Genomic DNA, 23,767 nt, shown 5'->3' with positions numbered 1-23,767 from the left:
TATACCAACTTTATTGTACTTGTTTTCTATTTCTTGTTTTTCGTTTGTATGCTGACTATTGTCCACAACCATTTATTAATATACCTATAAGTACTTAAATATCTATTGTCTTTCCGTAGAAACAATCCATTGGATAATTGCCAACAGGGAAACCTATCCATGTGGCGGGAACATTTTTAGTTTCAAAAATTTTGAAACAATTTTTTTGAAAATTTTGAAAAAGTTTTGTTTTTCAAATAATTTACCTGTTTCTGACGCTTCCTGAAATTGCTTAAAAATTTACACCAAAATTAAAGTTAAAATGTGCCCTAACAATCTGTATTTTCATATTTTCTAAAACTGTTCATTAAAGTAGCTATGGGCTAAAAGTGACGACATAAAATATAAGCAATATGTGATACGCAAGGCCGTATCCAGGGGGGTCAAGGGGTTTGAACCCCACAAAAGGTTTGACAGAGTCGTAAAAAAGTAAAAAAAATGAATATCAACAAATGTTTGATGCGTATTTTAAAGTTTTCTTTGTAACACCCCCCCCCTCAGAAAAAATTACTTTTGGAGCCTGTGTTTTTAATATCATTTTTGATTAGACCAGTCTATCAAGAATTTTGGACTCTAATACTATTAAATAAGGTAACTATGGGCTAAAGGAGACGACATAAAATATAAGCAATATGTGATACGCAAGGCCGTATCCAGGGGGGTCAAGGGGTTTGAACCCCACAAAAGGTTTGACAGAGTCGTAAAAAAGTAAAAAAATGAATATCAACAAATGTTTGATGCGTATTTTAAAGTTTTCTTTGTAACACCCCCCCCCCCCCCTCAGAAAAAATTACTTTTGGAGCCTGTGTTTTTAATATCATTTTTGATTAGACCAGTCTATCAAGAATTTTTGACGCTAATACTATTAAATAAGGTAACTATGGGCTAAAGGAGACGACATAAAATATAAGCAATATGTAATACGCAAGGCCGTAATCCAGGGGAGGGGTCAGGGGGTTTGAGCCCCCCGAAAGGTTTGTAAGACTCGTAAAAAAGTAATAAAAATGAATATCAACAGGTTTTTGATGCGTCTTTTAAAGTTTTCTTTGTAGCAATCCCCCTCCCCCCCAAAAAAAAAAATTGCTTTTGGAGCCTGCGTTTTTAATATAGTTTTTGATTAGACCAGTCTATCAAGGATTTTGGACTATAGTTATATAGTTACTATTAAATATAAAATAGCTATGGGCTAAAGGAGACGGCATAAAATATAAGCAATATGTGATACGCAGCCCCCCACCCCACCTCGAATAATAATCTTGGATACGGTCCTGGTGATACAGCTCTTAAGGAAAACATCCTGCACATATGTATTCAGTCTCCTTTGCTCAGTCCGTGGGATTATGTGGGGAAAACCTTTACTAATGAATCCAGAGAATCGACCATAAGAAAGGGAATTTGTGTTTAAGATAGTAATGAAATCTAAAGTCAGTTACTTAGAATTGAAAGCAAAGAAAACATTCTGAAAAAGTTGAAAACCAATATTTCCAGTGTATAATTTTCTAACAAGGTAAGTAACGGAAATAAAACGTAATTTACGAAGTATACGTAAATTAAGAGAGAAAAGTAAACTTCTTTACTAGAAGGAACTCAAGTCTCCGAGGAATTAATAATCATGCCATCTAATTCTAATGATAACCGTAGAAAACTGTAGAAAACTGTGTAACTGCAAGAAACCGTAGAAATCGTAGAAAACTGTGTGAAGCAAACTGTAGAAATCTAAATAAATATATTAGCCATCTTTATTGTAATAATGTTTCTTTCTTCTAGTTCTGCTTGATTTTAGGTCAAAGATAGATGGATGCCAAAAGGCAATACATACATTTTTCCAACTATTTCTTAATTAGCGTGTGTTTTTAATATCGTTTTTGATTAGACCAGTCTATCAAGGATTTTGGACATTAGTCTAGCAGTTAGTAATTAAAATTAATAAAATGACCAAAAAAAAACCAATACAATGCTGAATTTTAGAAAATGACCTTTCATTAAAATCTTAATTCAAATAAATTAGTCAAGGTTTTTCTAAATATTTGTTCTTTACTGGGTAAGGCATCATACTCAGTTGCAGTAGTCAGTTGCAGGCATCACAATCACTTCTTCTCAAACCAATGTTACAACTCCAAAGATAGGTTTTGCCAGTTTCCAAACATTCTCAAAGATTTCCAAAGATTCTCGGTTTCCAAACACGGAATGGTGACTTTCCATATTTTGTTCTAAGACAATAGTAAGGGTCCCCGCAGATACTTGCCGGCATTACAAAGACTTTTGGTGTGCCTGTGAGGGGGGGAAAATTTTTTCATGGCTGCCTCTGAGAACGCCCTAGGGATGCAGTGCTAATGATGGAGGTTCTACTTTTAAAAGGGTTATTGCATTTGATTGAATATTTGTTATCCATTCTTACCTAAAAAAAAGAAACAATATGTCCGCTTAAAGCCACTTTATTTAGCAACATTTATAATATCTTCTACTGAATTTTTTTCTACGCCTTTTTTCTCAAAAACAATTTATACATAGTGGTTATTGATAAAATTTTATATCTATTATTTTTTAATGCATGGTTTTTCCATAGCCCTATCTTAGGCCTTAGTGGTCCAAGGGCAGTCAGAGGCATTCAAAACATCCAAAAAGAGACACCGGTTTTTCCAAATAAGTGTTTCCTTCTAGACGTCTTCCCTTTGGGTTTGGACAAGATAAGGTATATATTTTGCCTCCATTCATTATATTCCTTACTCAACATGCATAGGGCACTTATAAGGTCGCAGGAGGAACGAGATGAGCAAAACAACGCTGTTCGTTACGCACGGGCTTATTCTCCGTTATCTATGTATATTAGTGTTAAACTAATATGTCTGGATGTTATAATATCATTAGCCAAAACGTCATTTTACGAACTAGGGTGGTTTTTTTTTAACTTTGACTTTATTCAATATAAACACACACAAAAAACACAACTCCAGGGACTGATCAATGATCCCTAGGGCCTAAATGTAGGATGGTTTGTGTGATAATATGTAGACGATGCTGATTGTCATATCTTGATTTTACATTTGACTTTCGATAGAGCCATTTCTACGAACCAGGGTGGTTTACGTGGTCTCTATGTGGTCCAAACCAGGCATTAAGTTTTATATCTTGGTTTTATTATATGACTAGCCAAATAGCCTTTTTTGCGAACCAAGATGTCTTGATACAGTGATGACAGTGGTCAGGTATAGTTCTGAAGTATGGGCGCTCTGAAAAACGGATGAAGATGTGCTAGATGTTTTCCAGAAAAATTACCTACGGATTGTTTTTGGTACCCGGGTGACTGACCGTATTTCGAACAGCAGGCTATACGACAAAATGCGGTTCAATCCCGCTGTCTAAGGCTATGATTAGAGAAAGGTTAAGATGGCTAGGGCACGTTCTACGGATGAAGGAGTACAGATTGCTGAAGATCGTCCTTTTTAGCCAACCGTCTTGGGCTAAGCAGAAAGCAGGTCGTCGGTGGTTGGGATGGAAAGATGTAAAGAGGGAGGCTTTGGATAGCTTAGGAGGGAAGAGTTCGTAGCTGTATTGGCCTCATGCGGTTTGGTCCTGCGGTGAGTTGCTAGTAGTACTAATAGTATATATATATATATATATATATATATATATATATATATATATATATATATATATATATATATATATATATATATATATATATATATATATATATATATATATATATATATATATATATATATATATATATATATACATACCTTGGTAGTATTATTAGTAAAGATGGTGGAAGTAGTGAAGATGTTAAAAATAGAATAGCCAAGGCTCAGGGTGTTTTTCACAGTTAAAAAAAAGTCTGGAAGAATAGGAAGATAAGTCTGCAAACCAAGATTAGAATATTAGAAGTTACAGTGATGACAGTGGTCAAATATGGCTCTGAAGCATGGACGCTCCGAAAAGCGGATGAAGATTTGCTAGATGTTTTCCAGAAAAATTGCTTAAGGATTGTTCTGGGTACCCGGCTGACTGACCGTATTTCAAACAATAGGCTATATGAAAAATATGGTTCAATACCGCTCTCTAGGGCTATAATAAAAGAAAGGTTAAGGTTGCTAGGGCACGTTGTACGAATGAATGATGCCGGAGTGCCGAAAATTATTATTTTCAGCCCGCCGTTTAGAGTTAAAAGAAAAGCAGGTCGTCCGCGTCTAGGGTGGGAGGATATCATACAGAAATATTTAAAGGAAATGGGAACTTCGTGGGCGGGTGTAAAAAGGGAGGCTTTGAATAGATTGCGGTGGAGGAGGAGCGTGCGTAGCTGTGTTGGCCTCAGGCTGTTTGGTGCTGCGGTGAGTTGTTAGTAGTAGTAGTAGTAGCATATATATATATATATATATATATATATATATATATATATATATATATATATATATATATATATATATATATTATATATATATATATATATATATATATATATATATATATATATATATATATATATATATAAAATAACGTTAAATAACAAAATACTAACAAGTCTTTTGGAAAAAATGAAAATAATTCATAAATAAATTCCCACTTGCTTTATAACGGCCATAAAGTTACCTTTTCCATAATTAACACAACAACCTCTTCTTCACCCCCCTTTCCAAAAATCATTTGATATTAAAATCTATAAAACATAATAAAATCAAAGTATCTTGTATTTTAAACGATCAACTGCGTATTTATGTTTAAATTTATCTTGAAAACTGCTCCATATTTTTAATTTTTTTTTATTGGCACCCTGAGATTTTATTGCCTGAAAAAAGATTTAGACAGGTCACGATTTGAAGAAAATTAGTTTTGAGCCTTATTTTTTTAATAAAAAGAATTCATGTGTGACTTCAAATTTATATGCATTTAAAGATTACAAATTACGTCACCCCCCCCCCCCCAAAGCAGTGCTCGTATCGTTTTTAGTATTTATGACGCAAGCAAAATTGCACAAGATGATAAACTGCTGTGAACAGCTATAGAAAAAGGCATGGAACAAGACACAGAAAAAATCACATTGAATTGCAAACGAATGGTTGCACAACAAAATTTGCGGTTAGATGATAAAGCAAAATTAGAATGGAATGAAGGAATGTGTTAGTTTAGCGTTGGTGAGTCTGTGGTTGATAAACAGGAAGGAGGAATTGATGATTAGTATTATGACACGCGCAAAATTACACAAGATGACAAACGACTCTGAACAGCTAAAGAAAAAGCATGGAACAAGAAATAGTAAGAAATCATATTGAGGTGCAAACGAAAATATGTCTTGAAACTAAAGAATAATTCATAAAATTACAATTGAATAAGGGACGTGTTATTTTACCGCCTCTAAAGGATAAGCAGGAAAGAGGAATTGAATTCACGACGGAATTTCTTAGTTCAACTGAAATTGCTGATCTGCCACCCTATGATTTGACACTAAAGAATAAAACGATGATTTTGCCAATAGGTATTTTAGACATTTCAGAAGGCATAGGCATTGGAACATTCCAAAGTCGGAGGTAATGGCGTAAAAGTCGGAGGTAAAATGTAGCACAAACGCGATCTTCGGCTAGAAGACATGTGACAACCAAAATCACAACGAATACATCAGCAGGAAAGCGGAATTGAATTCACGCCAGAATTGAAATTGAAAGCTCAATTGAATTATTTGACATCTCATGACTTAAAATTAAGAATAACGAAGATACAGTTAAAATCAGAAACTATGTATTTATTTATGTATGCGTGTATGTTTTCTTGAAAACGATTATAGAAAAATGTTTAATGTAATGACGCACGAAAATGAAACGCAAACGAGATGCACGGCTAGAAGACAAGCGACAACGAGCATCACTACGAATCTCAATTGAAAATACTGGACAACAAAATCTGCGGTTGGGAGAATAGCGACAGGGATAATTACATTGAATCGTAAATGAAATCTGAGGTTAGAAGAGAAGCCACAGTGAGAATCACAACCGGTTCGAGATTAAAACGAATCCTGTAAAATAGATGATTCTTTGACGCATTAAGAGGAGACAATAATTGAATCTATTCTTTTTTTATTGACTTAATTATTTTATTAACTTATTCAATTTTGTATTTGATCGGTTCAGAGTGCTTTCCATCGAGTATCAACGGTTTTCTACAGAGAACAGTAATAACACAGATAATCACAATAAAGGTCGTGCCCAGGGGGGGGGGGGTTAAGGGGGTTGAACCCCCCCCCCCAGAAATGTTTGTCCGACTCATAAAAACGATACAAAAATGAATACAAAAAAACATTTTCTTGCGTTTTTTGAGTTTTTTTCTGGACCCCCCCCCCTCGAAAAAAAATCTTTGCGTAAAACCTCCCCCCCCAAAAAAAAAAATAAATCTGGGGTACGGATTTTTCAAGCAAAAATCCTTGAGCACAATGGGATAAAGTAGTTAATGCAAACCAAACCTAATTTATGTCAAGAGTGAGCTGTGCTATACATTTTCCTGTTTAAAACTTCTTCTTCTTCAGTTTAGAACAAATGGATGCAGAAATTTCTAGAGAGGGAGTTCCAACTGGAGCAAGCGGATATGGTGCAGGTACTAAGAATGTTAGCGAAATCCATGACTCTGGTATTGGTGGCATTAAACCTCCTAGTGATGCTTGTTCACCTCCTCCTGGACTACCTACAGGAGTAGATCCAGCGCGACAAACCAAGGAGAACATCCCAACAGGTGCAGAAGATGTATTTGAACCAAGACCTAGTCGTAAGTATATAGTGTGGTTTTTAATTATCAGGGCCTTATCCAGGATCTCTTTGTTGTGGTGGGGGGGGGGGGTACAAAAAAAACTTTAAAAACGCATGAAAAATTTGTTGGCATTCATTTCTGTTACGTTTTTTTACGAGTCAGAAAAAGATTTCGAGGGAGGTTCAAACCCCCTCCCTGGATACGACCTGTTTAAGTATTATCACGTAATTATAAATACTTGAAATTATAATATAATAACTATAATTTATATATAATTATATTATAACTATTGTAATTATATATAAAATGTAATCATTATTATACTCGTAATTTTTAATACTGCTATTCTTCGTGCCTAACAGATCGATTATACCTTTCCGAACTACTTTGATTTATGAATGTTACTTATCACAAGGCGCTGCATCCTTTTCGTTTTTTTTTTTAAATTCTTCATACCTAGTAGTAAGTATATCATCTAAATGATACTCTAATGGTAAAGGGTAAAAATGGTAAAATACTGCTAATGGCTAAATGGTAAAATATTCTTTGCATGACCAAGCTTCGTTTGATTTGAGAATCAAACCAAGCAAATCAAATCTGATCAAATTTAATCAAAAGTAAAAATAAAAAATTGAATAAAAAAAAGTCAAAAGGTAAAAATCGATGGTAAAAAAAGTAAATCTAATCAAAATAATTCAGATCATTGTTTACGTTCTTTGTCATTGTCATTACATTTATGTCGTTACGTTACATTTACGTAATATTATCGTTCTATGTCAATCTAAATATTGTATGCGTTCTTTGTTGCGTGCAATTTATTCGCTTTCTTTATATAACTTACAACGTATTTTGAGTGAAACCAAACCATTTTGTCAAACCATTTTGAGCGCAACAGATTACCAGTATTTTCAATAACTGTCCCGTCCACTAGAAAAAAAACCGTCGTGTCGATTGAATCAAACAGCTCATGGTAACAAGCTGTAAATAAGGAGTGACTCTTGTTATTGGGAAATCTACAGAAATCTGTCAGGAGGGGGAATTTTCTTCTGGGGGCTTTTTCAGGAGGAGAATTTTTCATGCAGAGAAAAGTTTTCGGGGGAGTTTTGCAGGGGAATTTTTACACGGAGGGCGGGAGGGGGAATTTTCGGGTATGATTTAAAAAAACGTCAGAAATTAAATGAAACAATGTTTTTTTCAACTGAAAGTAAGGAGCAACATTAAAACTTAAAACGAGCACAAATTATTCCGTATATGAGGGGGCTCTCCCTTCCATATCCCTTGCTCTTTACGCTAAAGAGACTGTTTGTCCTGATTTTGTTATGAACGACTCTTGAAACACAGGGGCTAGTGAATTCAAGTGAAAAGTATTTTAAGGACTTAAGATTTTAGCGTAAAGGGTGAGGGCTGAGTGAGGGGCTTCTCCCGTCATTTAAGGAATAATTTCTTTTTGTTTAAAATTTTAATGTTTTTACTCAATACTTTCAGTTGAAAAAACTTTTTTTTTACTTTACTACCTTCAGTTAAAAAGCTTGTTTCAACAAATGGTAAGAGAACGAGTCTTGAAAAAAGAAGCAAAACGGTTTAGCAACAGTGTCCAAGAATCCCTCAGCAAGACTTTCCTTTTTTCAAAGAAAGGGGGAAATGATACATTTACTGGTATGGTCTTCTCATAATTTGGGAGCAGATTTTTCAACTGAACAATTAGTAACATAAAACAGTAGGGATGTAACAGCGATTTTGAAAATTCTCAAATTCAGCTGAACTGTTTTCTTTTTTAATGAGAGGGTAATAAAAAGTGGAATTTCTTAACACGTTAATTTTTTAATGCCAATTTTTTAACTTTTTTTAACACCAATTTCATAGTTCGCTTTTCTCTTTTACTCTTAACATAACTAGTAATTATGAAACTTCCTTATTTCGTTCCATTTTTGTTGATGTTAGTTCTCTATCCCACGTGCATAAGGACATATTTTCCTGCTCTTAAATGTATTGGGAACAAACAACAGACAACTTAAAAAAAGAATGTTTCCCCTTGGCCCTGAAAATGAGCAGGCTGTAAGATCTTCGTTACAACATAGTCCTGGAGAGGAATTCTCTTACCCTTAAGCGCATATCACAAACTTCAATAAATATTAGCAGAAGAATATGAAAGTTCTTGCCGTTTCCTACTCACAAGTCCTTTGATGGAAAATCCCCAAACTGAAACTGAGAAGCTTACTAGTGCCTTGACCGTAAAGGTACACTATCAAAAATTTCTATTTCAAGTGGACCTGGATACTTTCAAGTGAAAATGAAAAAATACATACATGTGTGAGTCGTTTGAGAGGTTCTGGACCCATTTTGGCCTCCAATCGTATTGATTGAGGATCCTTCCTTGATTACAGATCAAACACGGTGAACTATACCTGCATTTCTGCTAAAATGTGGAATAAAAGGGTCTGTTAAAAAAGGTGTCACCTGGCTCCCTTTCTGCTACACCCGCACAGTAGGAAAAGACTAAGTCTATCTTGGATTTAGCTGTTCATACACGGAATTAGGACTTAGATTGCCGGTGTCTCTATTTAGGCCTTAGCTGGTTTGTGCATCGAATCAATACTTAGATCATTTTTACCAAGTCGTTATCCAGATTTCGGTTTTTCCCAATATTTAGCTCAATGCTGAAGATGTCAGCCCCTCAAAATTGTCGAAACGGTATGTTTCATAAACAGCAGTTTTGTTTGAAAAAAAAAAGATGTTGTATGCTTTGATGAGCTTGTCAAGCATTAAATTATCAGTTTTGGTTCAGAAGCTCATTTTCTTGCATCAGGTCAACTTGCTAATAAAAGCCTAACTAAGGTGAAAAAGGAAGAAGCAAACGGTAATGCTCAATTGCTTTAGCAATGAGAGGGATTTTAAAGTTTAGGAGATACTGGTGATGCTATTCCTCTGCCTCGGTCACAGATTTAGATAGTTCAATGATAAACTCAACTGAAATCACACATCAGATTGATTAAGTAACAGTAGATGGCAGCACCTTCGGCCTAGAAATTGGATAAATAACTCCCCCCCCCCATATTATTATAAGAAGATAAGTTGACGATAAGGCCAGAGAACCGTCGCAAATCCTAAATAGTTTTAAATTTTGGTTTCTTTATTTTGAAACTAGCAATTTACTGCTTGCCAGCTGGAACAAGGTTTTCAAATCAAAAGCAGAAACGTTTCTCGAAGAAACAAAAGCAAGAAGAAACCGAACAAGCTACAATACTTTTCTTCAACAAAGACTCAAAATGTCTCTTCAACTCAGGTACTGTAGGCTTTCGCTTAAAGAAAAGTGAAAACAATCCTTTGGACCGTAGCAAGAACCTTCGTGGTAGCAGTTGTAATAATACAAACTAAAAGTGTGGCTCCTGCTGCCATTTAATGTCATATTATCCATAATTGAAGAAATAGTATTATTTAAACACTGATATTGAATGATATAAAACTTTTTTTCAGCCACTGAAGAAGAAGAAAATCCAACTATTAATCCAGCATCTAGCTTTATGGAGACAGGAGGTCCAGAATTTTTCACTGGAGGTCTTGATCCTACATCCGCTCCTGTTCAAGGTGTGTCACCATTTTTATTTTTTATAATCATTATAATTACTTATTATTGTATTGTATATTACTTTTGAGAAATGTATTTTATATATTGTGACTCGTATCTTACGTATGAGGAATGTATGATGGATAGATTGAACTGTAGAATAGAACTGCAAATATCAAAGTTTTACGTGTAAACAATTTCTCAGACCAAATTGCCTTTCTCTTTATTTTAAAATAAAATAAAAATTCGGAAAATGGCAAAAAATTTACTAAGAAAGTGAACTTATAAAAAAAAAAGCTTCAACGTTTGTACTCAATTATAAGAATCCAAAAAGTTCAGCTTCACATGTAAAGATTCACATGCTTCACATGTGATTAAAAAAAAAGAGCTTAAACAAATTAAAGTATACACAAAAAGGTGAAAAAAAAACACACCAAAACCATGCAAAAAAATAAAAAATGTTCTTTGCTATTATTTTTGTTTAAACGCTGTCGTCAATGTCTCGAAATTTTTAAAATGTCGCAAGATCAATTTTTCTTCAAGAAGTTTGATGAAACGTACCTTAAAGACTCTCAAAATAATCTGTTTCTTCTTGAAAGAACTTCTAAATTTCCTGGCAGCTAGTCAATGCTTCTACTTTTGAAAGTTTACCTTTGAAGGAAAAGAAAAGAAAGTCTACTTTTGAAAGTTTACAGACCAGTATTATATACCCTAGACCCTAGTAACTATAATTTTTTCCAATTAATTTTGATGGTGTAAACAATTTGGTTCTGTAAAAAATTTCTTAGACTAAAATATGAATTGGAAATAATTGATGTGCAGTCTATTCAATAAAAGCGTCCAACCCCTTTAACCTGTTTTTGAATGTACTCTACGATTCTTGCTTACAGGTCACTCCATGACAGAGATGAAAAATTGTTTAAAAGTCTTAAATTCATATGGAAAACCAATAAAATCAACAAAACCTGCAAAACCATCGTAATCAAATATGATCAGGATTTAAAGGCCAAATTGTACCCCGAAACGTGAAATTTTTGCAAGCGCTGATGCTGTAAAACTTTAGAATGATGAGAAATAAAAACGATACAAAAATTTCTAGTATGGCAGGTCAGGCATGATGTTGTGAGATAATATTGTAAACTTAGTTTAATGCTCTAAGTAGGGAAAGTATTCGACGTGATTTTGCTACCCAATCAGGGCAGCTAAACTTCTCTTTTTATAAGCCACGTTCATGTTTTCTAATTGGTAGCTCTAGTGGCATAAATTCACGAGAATATAGGGTGGCAAGGATTTGTTTTAATTTTTTAATGAAGATTTAAAAAAAAAAACTTGTTTTTGAAAATACATGGGAGGAATTATTTCCTTACCCCCCAATTGATGCCCATGGTAAGCTTCATCATAGAAGAACTAGTCTGATGACCAAATGTTAAGTTTTGGGACTAAATACTAACTTGTTGTAAAATTTCTTGGCCCTGTTGTCAAAATATCTGCCTTGAGCGATAGAAATGTATTTTTGGAAGTAAGCATTTTATCTATCCTAAAGAGGCCTGATATTTTTTTCTGTAAAACACAGCTATCCATTCTAAAGCATTGGATGTTTCTTAGAAACAAAATTTAGTAATTGGAGCTATGACATACCCACTTTGGAAATTAAATCGTACGGACGGAAATGTTTCCGTAATTCTGGTTAAAAAAAGGTCCAACATAATTAGTTTTTTAATGTTTTAAAAAATAGAGTTGTGAGAAAGAGCCTAACTTTAGCGTAAAGAGAGAGGCGTTGAGAAGGGGACAGTCCCCTTCATATACGGAATAATTTCTGTTTGTTTTAAGTTTTAATGTTGCTCCTTACTTTCAGTTAAAAAAATTTGTTTTTTTTAATTTAATTTTTGAACGTTTTTGAATTAATGGAGGTTTTGATTTTGGCTCACCGTACATGAATAATTAAAAAAAAATTGCATATTAATTTTACTTTTATTTGGTTAAATGACTTTCTCGAAAGTTGTTTAATTTTGTCTCGAAAGTTGTCTCGAAAGTAATAAATATACGGAACTTGCGAATTAACTTACGTAACGAACTTCTATATCCATATATTTTTAATAAGCATATTAGGTGGTTCGCCCCCTAGTCAATACCTCGCTCTTTACGCTAAAGTTCGAATTTTGTTCCTATTCTTCAAAAATGACCCTTAATCACAAAGGCCGTTAATTAGAATAAATAGGTCTTATGAAAGTACAAAAAAATATTTGGCTTAAAGAGCAAGGTATTGACAAGGGGGCAAACCCAATCATATACTTAATAATTTCTTGTCGTTTTAAGTTTTGATGTGGCTCCTTAATTTCAGTTGAAAAACTTGTTTATCTTTTTATTTAATTTCTGATCATTTTTTAAATACTTCTGGGAAATCCGGGGCCCATTCATAGCAATGTCCCTTCCCCCATGAAAACTTCCTCAACGAAAATGTCCTCCCACATAACCCCCGACCCCCCCCACTACCAGAAAAAATCCCCCTTGAAAATGTCTGTATACTTCCCAATAACCAATACTATATATAAACATTGGGTAAAGTTCATAACTTTCAGCCCTCCCCTTGGGGACTTTGGGGGATTAAGTCATCCTAAAAGACATATTTATTATATTTTTGTCCATGGTGAACGAAATGGCTATTTCAGAATTTTGATCGAGTGACTTTGGGAAAAAATGAGCGTAGGAGGGGGCCTAGTTGTCCTCCATTGTTTTTGTCACTTAAAAAGGGCACTAGAACTTTTAATTTCCGTTTGAATGAGCCCTCCCACGGTCTTCTAGGACCACTGGGTCGATACAATCCCCCCTGGAAAAAAAAATAAATAAATAAACACGCATCCGTCATCTTTCTTCTGGAGAAAAATAAAAAATTTCACATTTTTGCAGATAGGAGCTTGAAACCTCTACAATAGGGTTCTCTTATATGCTGAATCTGATGGTGTGATTTTCATTAAAGTTCTATAGCTTTTAGTGGGTATTTCTCCTCTTTTCGAAAATCAGCCAAATTTTCTCAGGCACGTAACTTTTGATGGGTAAGATTAAACTTGATGAAACTTATATATGTGAAATCAGTATTAAAATCTGATTCTTTTGATGTATCTATTGGTTTCAAAATCCTGTTTTTTAGAGTTTCGATTACTATTGAGCCGGGTCGCTCCTTACTTACAGTTCGTTACCACGAACTGTTTGATTGCTGAGTTTTGCTTTAAATCTGTTATACAGGTATCTATAGCTGAAGACGATCCAAATTTTTTTTAGTTTGCAAATCTTCATAGGTCGGGCGCAGTTAGGCTTCAAAGTTTCATGCTACTGGAATCCCAGCTTGTGAAACTTAATGTCTGTTAGAAGCAGTAGTGGTGTCAATTAAAAAAAATTTAGAGGGGGCAAAATATAATTTCGAAAATCTAGGGTGGGAAAATTGTGTCTTTTTCTTATTTTTGTTCAATGAAAATACCAAAAAAAGTATTTTTCAGTGAAAATACCCACTAAAAAGGTAGGTCGCAAAATCTAGTGAAGCGGGATTTAGCACAGGCTCTCCTCTCCCCAATAGACGCCACTATGCAGCTCCTGGATCAAAATAGCAAATAGCTTAAGATATATTGGATATATATATATATATATATATATATATATATATATATATATATATATATATATATATATATATATATATATATATATATATATATATATATATATATATATATATATATATATATATATATATATATATATATATATATATATATATATATATAATATATATATTCTGCATTTCAGGAAATTTCAAGACCCACTCTACTTACAACGATATTCCAGTCCCATACGGAAACCCTTCAGCAGCTCTCCCTCCTGAGATATCTCACACATTAATAGCCCCAGTGCTAGAAAGCTTAAATCAGGCTGGAGCCCCCAACGCTCATATACAACATGTGGAGCAAGTAATATATTCAGCAGACGGAGTACCCGGCATTGGCCATGTTGAAGGTACAATTGAGCGATTAACCACGGTAGAACAAACCCCAAATATGCCTCCAAGGATACAATCTGGTTTTGTTAAACCTGCGGAAGAAGCTTCAGACGGACAAAAATCGAGCACACGCAGTGAATAGCTTATTTTATCCTTTGATTATTTTATTATTTTTTGAACATTATAACCAGTATACAATTGGTAACTATATCATTATTTTTTTACAATTTATCCCTTAGCTTACGAAGTAATTACATATTTATTGGTACCAAACTTATAAAACCAAGGTTAACTAAATTATTTCACACCGAACATTGTTATTTCCTTAACAATAATTTTTTGATACCCAGATAAGATTAAAAAGATAAAAAAGGGTTTAATATTGACATTTTAAAATCAGATTTTCGTACCTATTTTTGGGTGCTGCAACTTGCATTTATTATCTCTTTCTCATCTTGTTTTCACTTTTATTATTATACTCTACTGAAACTGTACAACAGTTTCAGGGTCTTAAAGTCTTAATCTGAACCCGAATAAGGTTTTAAACACAAAAAGGAAAATCAAGGAGGCACACTTGTGCCTCTATAAAGAGGCGACCCACCACAATGTTAAGCGATTTCAGGTCCTAGAGGTCACAGAGAAATGGTGGCAATCGCATTTTGTAGCCCAAGCTCAAGCTAAGAAACTTGCAAAATTTCATCCTCCTCCGACTTTATCTTCATGGGGTAAACTGGGCCGGAAGTTTCGACCCTCCCACCACACCCCCCCTTTAAAGTTGTCCGATTGGGCTGAAATTTAGAGGATAAGCTTTCCTGGGGCCAGGGAGCTTATCCTCGAAATTTCAGCTCAATCTGATCACTTCTTCCCTGTTTTCCAAAAACCAAATATCAAGTTTTGTGGGAATTTGCTTGCGTCGAAAATAGATTCCATTTACTAAAAAACAATTACAATTGTGTCTCTTTAGTCCAGCGGTTGGTACTCCTGACTGTCAGGCGGAAAACCTGGGTTCGATTCACCGTCAGAGCAAATTTTTTATATACTGAATTTAAACTTTAAAAAAGAAACTCAGTTTCTTTTTTGAATTATTTGAAAAAAATTACGTTTTCTAACGAGTTAAAGAGGCTGAGTTACAAGGTCGACCCTTAAAACGTACAGGGATTAGGAGGCACAGTTGGGGGGCTGTTAAAGAGGCTGAGTCACAAGTTTGAACCTTAAAACGTACAGGGATTAGGAGGTGCAGTTGGGGGGCTGCCGCCCCCCAAACCCCCGCTTCTGTATATGAAAGGGGCTGTGCCCTCCTCAACGCCTCGCTCTTTACGCTAAAGTTTGACTTTCTCACAACTCTTTTTTTTTAAATTATTTGAAAAAAAACTACGTTTTCTAAAGAGTTAAAGAGGCTGAGTTACAAGGTCAACCCTTAAAACGTACAGGGATTAGGAGGCACAGTTGGGGGGCTGTTAAAGAGGCTGAGTCACAAGTTCGAACCTTAAAACGTACAGGGATTAGGAGGCACCCTATACGACGTGATTTGAGTATTGAGGAATTAAAAGCCTTAACACAAGAATGTTCAAGAGCGGGGGGTTTGGGGGGCTGCCGCCCCCCAACTTTAACTCCTGACACGAACAGCTAACAGTTAGTCAAGCAATAATAAGTAATAAACTGTACAAAAACGTGCAGAAATTATTTGAAAAAAACTACGTTTTCTGAAGAGTCAAAGAGGCTGAGTTACAAGGTCGAACCTTAAAACGTACAGGGATTAGGAGGCACAGTTAGGGGCTGCCGCCCCCAAACCCCCGCTTTCGCAGCCTTTAAATAAAAAAAGTTTTTTAAACTGAAAGTAAGGAGCGACATTAAATCTTAAAACGAACAGAAATTATTCCGTATATGAAAGAGGCTGTGCCCTCCTCAACGCCTCGCTCTTTACGCTAAAGTTTGACTTTCTCACAACTCTTTTTTTTAAACAATAAAAACTTTAGCGTAAAGAGCGAGGCGTTGAGGAGGGCACAGCCTCTTTCATATACGGAATAATTTCTGTTCGTTTTAAGATTTAATGTCGCTCCTTACTTTCAGTTTAAAAAACTTTTTTTTTTATTTAAAGGCTGCGAAAGCAGGGAGTTTTGGGGGCGGCAGCCCCCCAACTGTGCCTCCTAATCCCTGTACGTTTTAAGATTCGACCTTGTAACTCAGCCTCTTTAACTCTTTAGAAAACGTAGTTTTTTTCAAATAATACTATTATAAAGAAGCTTTTGATATTAGTTTTTCCCTTTTAATCTTTTTTTGGGGTTGTTTCAATTAGCATAAAATAAACACCCAATTTAGGTATTTTATTTTCTTAGTAATACTTTGAAGCCCTAAAAAGATTAATAAGGAAAAGCTAGTGTTATAATTTTTTAACATCAGTGTTTGCTATTGACCATTTTTTTAATTTTACAATTTGCGTTTCTTATCTGCTTCTTACCTTTTTTCTGCGGTTTTTTTTAACTTATGTAAACTGTTATTTCATGGTAATAAAACAATAGCACTAAGGTTAGGTAAACTATGACCAAATTTGAACGTAAAGTTAGTGCTATTATACTGAACTTTTTGACAGTTTTTTTTTTCATTTTTTTCAGAAATCAAATTTGGGATATCACTTCAAACCACACTCGCTCACAATAGAGATTTTCCAGAACCAAGGCTGCCAAAAAATTTAATGTGTAAATCGTAATGCCAAAAAATGTAAAATGCAAAAATTTTAGTCTGAAAAGTGCTTTTGGTGTCACCCCAATTTGCAAAAAGGTGTCATTTCTATTCACCCCAATTTGGTGTCAACTCTATTTGTTTTTTCGGCGTCATTACAGATTTTTTATAGATGGTTTGCGAGACTCATAATGCCCTGCCCCCTCTTCGAAATGTGTGCCCCTAGGCATGCTAATCTAATCGCCTATGCTGCACAGAAAATGATTGTCGCAATGGGGGAGCACTATCATACTCAAGTACCAGTAATAAACGCACAAAGCAAAAATATTGTAAGGAATCAAAAGGGATTAAAATCAATTTCTCCTCCCCCCTCTTCCCCAAAATTTATTTTATATTTGTGTGAAGGTTCGATGAGAGTTAGGAAATTTGGGTATGAAGACGCACTCATTGAGGCATCCAGAATCACCCCTTCCTCCTATTCATTGACCCACTACCCCTTCTTAATAATAGATGATGCGCAATTATGTATCCCTGAACATATTTTTATTAAATACCAAGTGAATCCATTTAGTTGAATGAAGTTCTGTAATACATGTCTATGTGCACCATTTATCTTGTATGAACTGCGTAACTTTTCCGGAACGACCACCGTGCCACCGTGCACCGCCACCTTTTAAGTCGATTAGTTTTCTCAAAAGTTTCAACCAATAGGAGCTTGGTCCTTTTCGGAGCGAAATCAAAATTTGATGCCATAAAATGGTAAAAACGCCACTTTTCCGTGGCACAGTCGTTTCGGTCACTTAAAAGGACGCTAGAACTTTCAATTTTCGACCAAATGAGCCCGGAAATGAGCTTTCCGGACCGTTGATTCAAAATGATCACCCCTGGGGGAAAAAATACATAGTTACACATTTTTGTACATAGGAGCTTGACACCTCTGCACTAGGGTTCTCTGATATGATCAGTGTGATGGTATGACTTTCATCAAGATAACTTGCCTTTTTGGGGGGGGGGGGTTCCTCCTTTTTTCACAAATCAGTCAAATTTTCCGAGGCTGATAACTTTTGACAGGTAACGTTATTTTTAATAAATTTTATATGCTTGGAACCAGCAAAAGTCGTTTTTTGCCGAAAAAGTCCAGCATAAGTCGTTTTTTCATGTACTAATTGTGCCGAAATGCCTGTGTTTAGAGTTTCGGTTACTATTAGCCTGAGTCGCTCCGTGCATACAGCTCGTAAACACGAACTGTCCGATTATCCAATTTAGTTGGTAAACTTTGATCACTAATATAGTATCATTTAACACTGGGTTTTGGAACAGGCTGAATTACAGTAAAATATTGTGAATGAGATTAGGGGCATGTCGACGACATACCCAGTTGAATTCACATAGCTTCTTGGCTTATTTGTTTTTGCTTTACGATGTTTGTCGTTTTTTTTCTGAACTGGAGATAATAAATGATGAAGAAGTTTTTGGTCTGAAAATTTATTTTCTGAACTAAAACCTGACCACTTGAAAAAGCTTTTAAATTAACCTAGCTTTTCCTCATGTGCGTTTTCACCTGTGATTTTATCAGGCTTTCTCAGTGAATTTCTCTTAGTTTATTATGATGAGCCGGTAGAAGGAAGTAACAAGATAGTTAGATTTTTCAGACCATTTTTCTAGCCACCGCCAGCCGACGGAATAGAATCTCAAAAGTAGTCTTTCAAGTCACGGTTTTTAAGTTTTGAAGGGAAATCATTAGATAAATATCGATCCTGGTTTTTGAAATTTTAAAGCCAGGAATTTTTTTTAAGTTCGGGCTTTAGATTTAAATTTTTTAATTTTTAAAAAAATTTAATTTTTTTAATTTTTTAAAGATTTAAATCTTTTAACACAACACGTTTCTTTCTTATTTAACTGAGCTTTTCGACTTAATTTTTTTGCTTTCTGAAATTTAGTGTGATTAGTTACTGGCGAATTTACGCTGAGGAAAAAACTTTTAATCTAGTTATAACTTTTTAACCTAGTTTTTTCCCTGGGTGTATTCGCCTAAGGTTTTATCAGGGCTCCTCTGTAAATTACTTGATGCAAAGAACCCGTCAGAAGATTTCCTCTGAAGTCTGAAGTGTCTTATTTCTATAAGAAATTGCACAACTAATTGCACAACTACACTTTATTTTCCTCTTTCTTATCAGGAAATGAATTTCTGAAATGAAACGGGCTATTTTCAGACGAACCTTCAAAGACGAAAAATGATATAAATGAAAAATTATTTCCCCATCTGGAAGCTCCTGATAAGAGATTCCCTTTCTGAATTAAAATCAAATTAATTACAGGCGAATTGCCCCTGAGAAAAAACTCATCATTTGAATTTTTGATGCAAAATAAAATCGTTAAATGTTCTCTATAGTCTGACTTATTTTATTTCTATGAGATATATAGACTCGTACTAGCCGAATAGTTGGCACGCTAGAAACACGATCTTGTGTCGATTGGCAGGGGTTCGAGTCTATTGTCATTGATTATTTGGTTTCAAAAGGGGGGTCTGCGGTGTTACTCTGTAAGCTCAGCCAGAGTCAACTCAGCTCTAGATGGGTTAACTGGAGAAATCTGGGGGAAGCACAGGAAGCGTCAGATGATTTGCCCTCAACCACGCAATGCACTCCCGGCCAAAGGCACAGAATCAGGAGATCTGTACCTGCGCTATGCAGACCATTGGTCAGAATGCAAAATATTTATTTTTTTCCGATCAGGGAATTCCTTACTATAAAATTTTCTTTCTGATATAAAGGCTGATTTATTGTGTGGCATTAGAGATTTTTTTATTTTTTTTTTTTTTTAGATAAAACCTAGCTTTTCACCCTCTGTCTATTCTCTTGTGATTTTACCAGGCCTTATCAGTACATTCCTCAATACAAAGCAACCTTTTGAGCTTTCGTATTGAGGAAGTCCTTTCAGTGGCAGATCCAGGGGGCGAGGGGGGCGCCCCCTTGACATAGTCTAAAGTAGTGTAATTTACTTATTTAACGCAAGTTTGCGTTAATTAAACTTGCTCCTAACGCAAATTTATCGGATCAACCTATAGGATAACTTGCTTAAACTTGCTCCTAATGCAAGTTCATCGAATCAACCTATAGGATAACTAATTAAAGGTAAATCCCATATAGGAGAAAAATACATGTTAATAGTTCTCCTGATCAGAAAGCTCCTTATCAGAAAATTTACTTTTCCAATATAAAATCTGGGGCTTTTGGACTGCACCCTGTGCAGTTTTACCTACTTTTCTTCTTCTTCATCTGGAAATGAGTTTTTGAAATGGAAACTACTGGTTAGAAGTGAATCCACACTGACATAAAAACCTATAAATATGTTTTATCTCCTGTGTGGATTCACTTTTGATCTTGTCAAGCCACGTCGATAGATCCTTCAATGCCACGAATCATCCGAAACGAACACTTACATAATCACTGAAGCAGAAATGTATTCCGAAGTAAAATGACAAGTGAGTAACTAAACAAACTTAGCTAGGGAGGTGGGGTGGCAATCATGTCCTAAGAACTGATTGCTCCCTCTAGAAAGATGCTAAAAAGCAGGCTATGGAGATATTGTTTGACAGATGATTCTAAATTTAATACCTTCTTCACATGAAAAATACCTGTACAGAGCCTATGAAAGTAAGAGCATCCAAAACACGTTTGTTATTATGTACATTATATTGTACATAATATATTATATGCATTATATAGGAGTGGATCCAGGAGGTGGGCTCTGGGACACGCACCCTTCCCCCAGAAGGTCCAAAGTTGCACTAATTACAAAAAAGGATGGGTGAAAAATACCAATGGCGGAGACAAAATTTTATCCCTCCCCCCACCCAAAAAAACTAATTCTATACCCACCCCTAATATTATAGAATAAAATTTTATTTTACAGCTTGATCGACCACGCCCAAATATATAAACTATAAAAGACCTCAATGAATAAGGCTAGTACATATGTATCCTGACCTACATATATTTTCTGTAAAAATTGTATCTTACATCCTTTGAGTAGAGGACTAAGTACCATTTTGCGTAGACATATAGGAATCTCCATGCTATTCTCGGCCTTTACGTTCCTTCCGGTGCTATTTGGGGAGATTACGTTCCATGGCACCTTTCCATGGCAGATTACCAGACTGGTTATTTGGCAGTGTATAATGTGATCAAACATGTTTTGAGAGTATGCAGTTTGTTATTAAAAAATTGGATGCTACAATCAGAATTGTTTGATTGACATTTAAAAAGGGATAATGAAATTTGTAAATTGGAGGGTAGTATTTGCGAAATTGATACTATTAAGTATTGACTCGAAACAAAATATTTAAACGGGAAAAGAGTGAAGTTTGTTGGGGGAGATAAGGTGATTATGTAATGTTTAATGCACGATTGGTGTTCAAACAGTGTTGTCAATTTAAAATAGTTTAATGTTATACTATACGAAGAAGTAAAACGAATTTTTTTGTTAAATAAGTAGTTCTTGTATCTTTTAAAAGAGCTTTACTGGGTTTGAGAGACTCGGTTGCCCGATTCCGTGTGGTTTTTTTTTACTTGGTGCCCATTAAAAACGAAATTTTTGTGTTAAATAAGTAGTTCTTGTATCTTTTAAAAGAGCTTTACGGGGTTTGAGAGACTCGGTTGCCCGATTCCGTGTGGTTTTTCTTTACTTGGTGTCCATTAAAAACGAAGTTTTTGTTCCGTGTGGTTTTTCTTTACTTGGTGCCCATTAAATTCGAAATTTTTGTGTTAAATAAGTAGTTTTTGTATCTTTTAAAAGAGCTTTAAGGGGTTTGAGAGACTCTGTTGCCTGATTCCGTGTGGTTTTTATTTACTTAGTGCCCATTAAAACGAAATTTTTGTGTTAAATAAGTAGTTCTTGTATCTTTTAAAAGAGCTTTATGGGGTTTGAGAGACTCTATTGCCTGATTCCGTGTGGTTTTTCTTTACTTGGTGCCCTTTAAAATGTTTGATTTAATTTTTACATGGAGCATCGAAGTTTTTAGTAGAATTTCAAAAAGATCTTTCATAAGTGCTGACCTGTCATTGATGAACTAATTCATGTCGCATGATAATTTTTTTTTAATGCAATAGTTTTTTCAGTAAGGACACTCGATATCCTAGAAGTGTCTTGATTCTAACTTTTATATTGAGAATCGATGTTGTTAGGAGAATTTCTAAAGGATCGTTAAAAGGATTGTAACACCTGATTGGCTCTTATATTTTGCCTGATATTTCTAAAGTCAATTAAGATGAAGAAATGTCGGAGTGTAGGTTTGACATCACCAGGCACGTGCAATAGAATTGTTTTTTTAGCGGGGAATTTTAAATGGCAAAACTGGGTGAACGATATGAGTTTATAAGACAGTTCAGGAAAATTACAAAATATAGCCATATTGTTTGGACAAGAACATTAACTTTAGAGGAGTTTTTGAGGAATACTTCGTCTATAATTAAAAAATCGGAAGCTGAACTCAGACAAGACAAAGAAAAGGATTGTAACACCTGATTGGTTCGTATATTTTGCATGATGTTTGTAAAGTCAATTAAGATGAAGAAATGTTGGAGTGTAGGTATGACATCACCAAGCCCATGCAAGAGAATATTTTTTTTGGCGGTGTGGTTTTAAAAAGGCAAAAATGGGAGAACTACATGGGTTCATAACACAATTCGTGAACATCCCAAATATTTTTCTGATTTTTTTGGACAATTGCCTTAACTTGAGAGTAGTTTGTTTGAAATGCGTCGTTTGATAATTAAAAAATCGGATGCTAAACTCAGACAAACAAAAGGATTGTAACACCTGATTGGCTCTTATATTTTGCATGATATTTCAGTCAATTAAGATGAAGAAATGTCGGAATAGGTTTGACATCACCAGGCACGTGCGAGGAAATTTTGTTGGTGGGGGGCTTAAAAGGCAAAAATGGGTGAACTACATGAGTTTATAAGACAGTTCTTTAAAATCTCAAGGTTTTTTATGATTGTTTGAACAATTGCCTTAACTTGAGAGTAGTGTTTTAGAAATGCGTCGTTGATAATTAAAAAATAGGATGCTACACCCACTCACAGAACAGGAGTGTACTACCTGATTAGCTCGTCTATTTTTCTTGATATTTGTCAAGTCAATTAACCTGAAGAAATGTCGGAGTGTAGGTTTGACATCACAAGGCACATGCGAGAGAATTTTTTTGTTCGTGGGGGGCTTAAAAAGAAAAAATGGGTGAACTACATGAGTTTATAAGACGGTTCGTGAAAATCCCAAGGTTTTTTCTGATTTTTTGGACAATTGCCTTAACTTGAGAGTAGTTTGCTAGAAATGCGTCGTTGATAATTAAAAAATCGGATGCTAAACTCAGACAAACAAAAGGATTGTATCACCTAATTGGCTCGTATATTTTGTATGATATTTGTAACGTCAATTAAGATGAAGAAATGTCGGAGTGTAGGTTTGACATCACCAGGCACGTGCGAGGGAAATTTTTTGTTGGTGGGAGGCTTAAAAAGGCAAAAATGGGTGAACTACATGAGTTTATAAGACGGTTCGTGAAAATCCCAAGGTTTTTTCTGATTTTTTGGCCAATTGCCTTAACTTGAGAGTAGTTTTTTAGAAATGCGTCGTTGATAATTAAAAAATCGGATGCTAAACTCAGACAAACAAAAGGATTGTTACACCTGATTGGCTCGTATATTTTGCATGATATTTCTAAAGTCAATTAAGATGAAGAAATGTTGGTGTGTATG

The 23,767-nt window shown here is 34.9% G+C and overlaps 1 protein-coding gene across 1 annotated transcript in view; it reads left to right on the top strand.

Moving 5' to 3' along the window:
* LOC148940502 (uncharacterized) overlaps window positions 1–14,521 on the top strand; it is a 50,477-nt gene extending 35,956 nt beyond the window's left edge. The window contains exons 3-5 of the mRNA XM_089105181.1: window positions 6,554–6,789; window positions 10,246–10,356; window positions 14,138–14,521. Coding sequence (XP_088961307.1) covers window positions 6,554–6,789; window positions 10,246–10,356; window positions 14,138–14,469 — 679 coding nt within the window. The 3' untranslated portion in view covers window positions 14,470–14,521. The remainder of the gene's footprint in view (window positions 1–6,553; window positions 6,790–10,245; window positions 10,357–14,137) is intronic.
* The last annotated feature ends 9,246 nt before the right edge of the window (window positions 14,522–23,767 follow it).

Source organism: Artemia sp. Qi Xiang Cuo, chromosome 19, assembly GCF_049724085.1.
Source record: "Artemia sp. Qi Xiang Cuo chromosome 19, ASM4972408v1, whole genome shotgun sequence".
In the NCBI taxonomy this organism is placed as follows: domain Eukaryota; kingdom Metazoa; phylum Arthropoda; class Branchiopoda; order Anostraca; family Artemiidae; genus Artemia; species Artemia sp. Qi Xiang Cuo.
This window is presented reverse-complemented; position numbering and strand designations above follow the sequence as displayed.